The following is a 7,494-nucleotide window of genomic DNA, read 5'->3' as shown; positions in this document are numbered from 1 at the left end:
CCGGCAGGCCACGCTGGGGTGGGGGTGCCTGGCCCTGACTCCCCGGGCCGGGGAGGCCCTCAGGGTCGCCACTGCAGACAGCCACACCCCGGAGGGGCTTAGGGGGCATCGCACCTGCCCTGGGCCAGGGAGACAGGGCGGTGGCTGAGGGCCGGGGCCTGAGATAAAGTCTTGACCAGAGGACTTCAGACCTGCAGCTTCCGCCTGTTAACGTAAAAAACCATTGAATGCCAAGACCGGTTTGGCTCAGTGGATAGAGCGTCGGCCTGCGGACTGAGGGGTCCCAGGTTCGATTCCGGTCAAGGGCATGTGCCTGGGCGGCTGATTGATGTTTCTCTCTCATCGATGTTTCTAACTCTCTATCTCTCTCCCTTCCTCTCTGTAGAAAATCAATAAAATATATTAAATTTAAAAAAAAACCATTGAAACCTGTAAAGAATTTTTGTGAGTTTATTTGAGCCAAACTGTCCACATAGGCTGGGATGCAGAACCTCAACGAATTGAGATAGTGCTCTGGAGAATGGCGGGGTTACATCTGTATTTATACATCCGATCAAAGGAGGAACATAGGTGGGTTACATGAAATTCATTGGTGACAGACTAAGGAGGAGGGATAAAGCAAAGCAGGGAAACCCCTGGGATTGGATAAAAAGTAAAATGATGGACACACACTTAGGTGGGTGCAGGAACAATTAACATGATGATGAAGGAATCTGTGGTCTCTGTCCTGGGACCCAGCACACCTGGTTGTGCCCCAGGGGCTCCAGAAAAAGGGAGGTTACAAGTTACCCAGACATTTCAAGGGTGTGTTGTCATAGATGCAAAAAGACAGACAGGCTCAGTTACGGTAAAGGTTGACCTTTGTCAGTGAAGATACTGGCCCAGGACGTAACTGCCCACCATCACTGCTTTAGTTAAAGTTTAATGTCAGACCATCCTTTGTGGTGACTTTAGGTCTCCGAGTTTGCAAGACGGCCATGCAGGCCTCCCCTGAGCCTGTCAGGTCAGCATGTGGCCCCTTTCGTCCACACCCCCAGCAACCTCATCGGGGCGGCGGCGGTCACTCGGGGACCACCTCCCGCCTTGGCCTGCTCGTCCACTCTCGGCCTGTCTTCTGTCCCAGGACCCACCCAGGGGGAGGAAGGCACTGCTGGCAGGTGGCGTGGGAGCGGCACAGGCCAGGGGGGCCTCCCGGAGGGAGGGGGTGGGGAGGTGGTTACCCAGATCGGGAGCGCCCCCGAGGCTGGAGCGGGGTGACGACGTGGTGTCCGAGGGAGGAAGAAGGGCAGGACCCTGACTGGGCAGCCGGGCGGTGCCCAGGACCCCAAACAGGCCTCGGCTCCCCGCCCGCCAGGGGCCCACCTCCCTGGGCCGCAGCTCCTCCGCCTTTATGTGGATGGAGGCGGAAGGAGGCCCCGAGATCACACCCGCCAGAGGGGGCCCCGAGCCGGCCCGCAGCGCTCCGCGGTCTTGGGCGAGGCCTCGCGGCTGCGGAACGAACAGTCTCGGTGCCGAAGGCGGTGCTCCCGCCGCTCCCAGGGCCTCGCTCCGCCGCCCGGCCCGTCGCGTCCCCTCCTCCCGGCTCCGCACCTCCCCACCCGCGGCCCCCTGACCCCAGGGGTCAGACACCCCTCCGGCCCCTCGGCCCGGCCCGGAGCTGCGGCTCCCCGGCCCCGCCCCCGCCAGCCGGCCGCCCGCCCGCCACCGCCCCTCGGTCCGCAGGCCAATCGGCGGCCTCCGTGACTAAATAAGGCGAGGAGCGCGCCCGGCGCCCCGTCCGTTACTTCCGTCCCCTCCCGGCCAGTGACTCAGGCCGGCGGCGGCGGGCGGGGACGGGGCGGCCGGGACGCGGTTTCCCGGGCGGCGCCGAAATCGCCAAATAAGGCCGATCCGCGCCCGCAGGTGCCCCGCCCGCCGCCCACCTGCGGCCGCACCTGGACCCCCGCCCCGCCCCCGCCGGGGGCACAGCCGCGGGCAGGGAACCCGCCCCCCTGCCCCCCGCATCCCAGCCCTGCGGGTGCGGGATCCGCGACCCACCGAGGGGGGGGGGGCCCGGAATCCCGGTCCCCCCGCCACCTCCCCGCGACTCCGGCCGCGCACCTGGCGGCCCAGGTGGAGAAAGGAGGCGGGAGGCGCAGACGGGCCGGCGCCCGGCTCCCTCGGTCCGTCCCCAACGCAGCCGGGTGCACCCCCTCCCGCAACACCAGACAAAGGAGGGCGGGAGGGAGTGGGTGGCAGGCGCGCCCCCAAGTCAGGGGCCCGGGTGAAGGGCTTAGAAACTGTCCCCCTCCTCCGCCTCCACCCGCCCCGCGGGGTGAGTGAGGGTGCAGGCGCCCCGTTACCCCGCGGGGGGCAGGTGCCTGACGGACAGCAGCCTTCCCGCACCTGGGAAGTCTGGGGGGTGACCTAGCGAGGCCCTGGGGGGGCCAGGCCTCAGCACTGGGGTCCGCAGCCGCAGGCGAGCGCAGCTGTGTCACCAGCTGCCCTTCCAGGCTCCTGGGGCGCCCGCCCCCCGCCCTCAGGCACCTGCCCGTCCGGCTGATGTGGGGACAATGCCCTGCCTGCCTCCCAAGGGCGCCCTCGCGCCTGGTCTCACACGGGCGGCTCCAGAGCCACACATCAGCCGGGAGGAGGCCCAGGGCCGAACCCCCGAGCCCGGGCACCGGCAGGTGCGGCCGGGCCCACAGGCCTCCCGGCGCCGGCTCCCGGGGCGGGGCGCTCGGACCCCCAGGCCCGGCCTCTCCCAGCGCACAGGTGCCCCTCGGTCCAGCGGGGAGGTCACCCCGTCCCTGCCCGTGTCCCGGTAATGCCCGCGGGTGGCTGAGCGGAGACAAAGCCCGCACCCCCTAGCGGGCGCGGGGGGCAGATCCGGAGCGGAGCCGCGATTGGGGACAATCAGGGCTGCGGTTTGGGGCGGATGTGTCGTGTGGGAAGCGCGGGCTCGGCCTGCGCCGTGCACCCCGGGGCCCTGCAGGGCGCCCCTCCTCGGGCGGAGGGACCTGCGCGGCCCCAGCTGCCGGTGGGACGGTGACAGCGGCGAGCTCACGGCTCCCCGAGGTGCCCGGGCCGCGGGCCATAGGGCGGCCTTTGGGGACCCCCCTCCCCAGCCCGACCCCGGCTCCGGAACCGCCATCGCGGCCCAGCCTCCGTGGGAACTCGCAGGGGCGCGCGGGGCCAGACTAGGGTGACACACCACGACTTGGGGCGCAACCCCGCCCCGGGCCAGGCAGTTTCGGGGTGCAGCCGGGCCCTCCTCCACGACGCGCGGCAGTCCCGGGGCGGGGCCGGCCGGTGGGCCCCTCGGGATCCTCCCCCCCAACCCCTGGCAGCCCCGGGGGCTCCCGCCAGCCCCACCCGAGCGGGCGGCGAGGGGGTTTCAGGCGCGGGGTCCCGCGAGCCGAGCGGGCGCGGGCGGGGCCGTTGGGGGCGGTGCGGGCGGGGGGCGGGGCCCGGCCGGGGACCCCACGTGCCCCTGCCAGGCCGGCCAATGGGCGCCCGGCGTTCGGAAAGATCGCCATATATGGACATGTTCTGGGGCCGCGCGCGCCGCCGCCCCACGCGCGCGCCCCGCTCCGCTTAAATAGCGGCGGGGGAGGCCGCGCTCGGTCTCAGTCGCTGCAGCCGCCAGCTCCCCGCTCCTCTCCGCTCAGCTCGCTCTTGCTCTCTGCGCCCCGCCGCCCTCCCAGGTAAACGGTGGGCTCTACGCGCCCCGGCCCCGCTCCGAGACCCCGCGCCCTGCCTGCGGGCCTAGGCGCTCCCGGCTCGGGAAGCCCCGGCGCGGCGTCCCCGGAACAAAGGGCGGCCGGGCCGGCGCCGAGGTGGGGGGAGGGGAGCAGGGCGGGGCCGGCCGCAGTGCGGGGAGTCCGGGCCGCGCTGCCGCGGGGGACCCTGGGGGTCGTTACTGCAGAGCCCGGCGGGGTTCCAGGCGGTTGCTCCGGTGGCGCCGGGGCAGGCGGGACTGGACGCTGAGGCCTGTCTGGGCTCCGGGGCCCGCCTGAGCCGGTCGCCTCTGCACGCAGGTCGCCATGGAAGAAGAGATCGCCGCCCTGGTCATCGACAATGGCTCCGGCATGTGCAAGGCCGGCTTCGCTGGGGACGACGCCCCCCGGGCCGTGTTCCCGTCCATCGTTGGGCGCCCCCGGCACCAGGGTGTCATGGTGGGCATGGGGCAGAAGGACAGCTACGTGGGCGACGAGGCCCAGAGCAAGCGCGGCATCCTGACCCTCAAGTACCCCATCGAGCACGGCATCGTCACCAACTGGGACGACATGGAGAAGATCTGGCATCACACCTTCTACAACGAGCTGCGCGTGGCCCCCGAGGAGCACCCGGTGCTGCTGACCGAGGCCCCCCTGAACCCCAAGGCCAACCGTGAGAAGATGACTCAGGTGAGTGCCGGCGCCTCCGCCCTCCCCGCCGCCGCCCAAGTCATTTTCTGTTCAGCTTTGTTTTCTGAAATTCAAGTATTTCTTTCGATGTTTCCAGGGTTCTGTTCCTCTCCTGGCATTTCCTCCCTGAAGTCTCAAGGTTTCTCGTTGTGTTTTTGCCTGCTTTCTTTTCTTTCTCCACACATCACATTTGTGGCATGCTGGCATGCGGGTGTGAGCATGGGGGGGCCCTGGGTCCCCCGCCCGCCTCTGAGGGGAGCCCTTGCCTCTCGTCCAGATCATGTTCGAGACCTTCAACACTCCCGCCATGTACGTGGCCATCCAGGCCGTGCTGTCCCTGTACGCCTCTGGCCGCACCACGGGCATCGTCATGGACTCTGGGGACGGGGTCACGCACACGGTGCCCATCTACGAGGGCTACGCCCTCCCCCACGCCATCCTGCGTCTGGACCTGGCGGGCCGGGACCTGACCGACTACCTCATGAAGATCCTCACCGAGCGTGGCTACAGCTTCACCACCACGGCCGAGCGCGAGATCGTGCGCGACATCAAGGAGAAGCTGTGCTACGTCGCCCTGGACTTCGAGCAGGAGATGGCCACGGCCGCCTCCTCCTCCTCCCTGGAGAAGAGCTACGAGCTGCCCGACGGGCAGGTGATCACCATCGGCAACGAGCGGTTCCGGTGTCCGGAGGCCCTCTTCCAGCCCTCCTTCCTGGGTAGGTGGCCGCCGCCCGGCGGAGGCGGGGCCCTTGACCTCCAGCCGGAGGCCCGGGCTGACCGAGCTTTGTCCCTTAGGCATGGAGTCCTGCGGCATCCACGAGACCACCTTCAACTCCATCATGAAGTGTGACGTGGACATCCGGAAGGACCTGTACGCCAACACGGTGCTGTCTGGCGGCACCACCATGTACCCGGGCATCGCCGACAGGATGCAGAAGGAGATCACCGCCCTGGCGCCCAGCACGATGAAGATCAAGGTGAGTCCCGTGGGGCTGGGCCTGGGCTGGGCCTGGGCAGGCTTTGCTGGGAAGGTGGTGGCAGGAGCTAAGGCCACTTGTCCTCTTGCAGATCATCGCCCCACCGGAGCGCAAGTACTCGGTGTGGATCGGCGGCTCCATCCTGGCCTCGCTGTCCACCTTCCAGCAGATGTGGATCAGCAAACAGGAGTACGACGAGTCGGGCCCCTCCATCGTCCACCGCAAGTGCTTCTAAACGGACTGCGGGCAGATGTGTAGCATTTGCTGCACGAGTGGCTGAGCCTCCGTTTGCCCTGGCAGGTGCACGCCTCGTGCTGGCCCCGAAACTGGAACACGCCTTCAAAAAGAATTGTCCTTGAAGCCTGTACCTGAGCTCAGCACTGGATTGTAGGCCTGGTTGCTGATGTTGACCTGTATTCAAGTTACCTGTTCCCTTGGTACATGTTTAACGCCCTGTACATACCTTTCATTTAAACCCCTGTACACGCGTCGGTCACTGATGGCCGAGACGAGAACATGTTTCTTCTGCAGGAAAAATACAGTGGCCCCGCAGGGCCTCGTGGGTGCGGGGCACTGGCCTGTGGGAGCTGCCCTTTCCAGGAGCTCTGAGTGTGGCCCGCGCCCTGCCCGCTACCGAGGGTCCGAGCGGTGGGGCCCACTTTCCTTTCTTAGTTGATGTTCCTGCCAGAACTCCTGGGCTGTTACTTGCCTTGAGTTGGAAAACGGTCTGCATTTCCACCTGTAAATCTTCGTCCTTTTAATTTATGTAAGGTTTTTGTACGCGATTCTTTCAGAAATGACAAATTTTGGTTTTCTACTGTCATGTGAGAATATTAGGCCCCAGCAACACGTCAATGTGAGGAAAATAAAAGTGCTGCAGTAAGAAGTGCCGCTGCCTCGTTTCTCCCGGCCAGCGCCGCAGTCAGTCTGTCCGGTCCTGGGTGCTGGCTGCACTGGGTCGGCCCCGGGGGTGGGGGTGGGGGTGGGGTGGGGGGGTGCAGGTTCTGCCTTCAGGCCCAGGGGGTTGAGTGGTGGGTGTGGCTGGCAGGCTGGGCTCAGGGAGGTGGGAAAGCTCAAGGATTTGGAGGTTTTAAGTGAAGGTGGCTGGGTGGGGAGCTGCCCCGCAGGCCTGGTTTCCAGCCGCCGCCCTGCCCTTGGTGGGAGGGTGTGGAGAGTCCTCTGCACAGAAAGCGGACCCTGCCCAGCTCAGGCTCCCCTCTGCCCTGGACTGAGCCAGGGTGTGTGCAGGGGGCCCTGTCTCCACCCTTCCCTGCGCTGGGGCTGGTGGGTGTGTCCACAGGGACCTTGGACTCTGAGTCACTGAGGCCTGCACATGTAGGGGTCACACAGCCCTCCCCCCACTTCTGTGGTAGCAGGAAGACACTGGCCCTTCCTGTGGCTCCTGGGACAGTCAGCAGATGTCAAAAGCCAATCACTGCGTGGTGGGCACCGTGCCAGGCGCTGCTCCAGGCCTCACCTGGCCCTGGGCCTGTGGCCGCCAAAGGCTTTGCTGCCAGAAGGAGGCCCCGCAGTGACCCCTGGAGCCCAGCCCTGCAGGAAACCTCACCCATCCCAGCAGCTCAGCCCTGTCTCAAACGCTGAGCCTGGACCAGGAGATGGGGCGTGGCTCAGGGGTTGGGTATTGACCCCTGAACCAGGAGGTCAGAGTTCAATTCTGTCAGGGCACATGCCGGGAGTCAGGGCATCTGCCTGGTTACGGGCTGATGCCCAGTGCGGGGCGTGGGGGAGGCAGCTGATCCATGATTCTCATCATGGAGGTTTCTATCTCCCTCTCCCATCCTCTCTGAAATCAACAAAAACATATTAAACAAAAAAGACCAGCCGGAGCCACCATGACTTGGAAACAACTTGCTCACGACCTAGCTCGTGTGGCCGCTCCTCTGCTGGGCGCAGCCCCCACAGCCACACGGGAAACCGGTTTGGGCCTCAGACTAAGAACCGAAGGTCAAGAAACGGGAAACTGTGGCCAAGTGACAGGAAAGCAGACCGACAGCGTACGCAGACGAGACCTCAGAGGCTGCCAGCGTCACAAATTCCCCTTAGCTTAGCCCACGGAAGCTTCCGGAAGCCGTGCCTCTGCTGAGCTGTGCCTGTCCTGGGTACTGGGG

The 7,494-nt window shown here is 66.2% G+C and overlaps 1 protein-coding gene across 1 annotated transcript; it reads left to right on the top strand.

Annotated features, from left to right (window-relative positions):
• Positions 1 to 3,593: 3,593 nt before the first annotated feature.
• Positions 3,594 to 6,251, top strand: ACTG1 (actin gamma 1). The gene is made up of 5 exons (XM_070395524.1): positions 3,594 to 3,686; positions 4,020 to 4,388; positions 4,666 to 5,104; positions 5,184 to 5,365; positions 5,457 to 6,251. Exons 2-5 carry the CDS (start codon positions 4,026 to 4,028, stop codon positions 5,598 to 5,600), a joined length of 1,128 nt encoding a protein of 375 aa, XP_070251625.1. The 5' UTR covers positions 3,594 to 3,686; positions 4,020 to 4,025; the 3' UTR covers positions 5,601 to 6,251.
• The last annotated feature ends 1,243 nt before the right edge of the window (positions 6,252 to 7,494 follow it).

This window comes from Myotis yumanensis, unplaced genomic scaffold (assembly GCF_028538775.1).
Source record: "Myotis yumanensis isolate MYYU_CA2020_CCGP unplaced genomic scaffold, mMyoYum1.0.hap1 SCAF_16, whole genome shotgun sequence".
NCBI classification, from domain to species: Eukaryota; Metazoa; Chordata; class Mammalia; order Chiroptera; family Vespertilionidae; genus Myotis; species Myotis yumanensis.
This window is presented reverse-complemented; position numbering and strand designations above follow the sequence as displayed.

Excerpts from the sequence above, each read along its gene's own strand:
- ACTG1 (XM_070395524.1), top strand. The coding sequence starts at position 4,026 with ATGGAAGAAGAGATCGCCGCCCTGGTCATCGACAATGGCTCCGGCATG. Across the intron at positions 4,389-4,665 it reads ACCGTGAGAAGATGACTCAG|ATCATGTTCGAGACCTTCAA; the intron begins GTGAGTGCCGGC and ends CCTCTCGTCCAG. Across the intron at positions 5,105-5,183 it reads CTTCCAGCCCTCCTTCCTGG|GCATGGAGTCCTGCGGCATC; the intron begins GTAGGTGGCCGC and ends TTTGTCCCTTAG.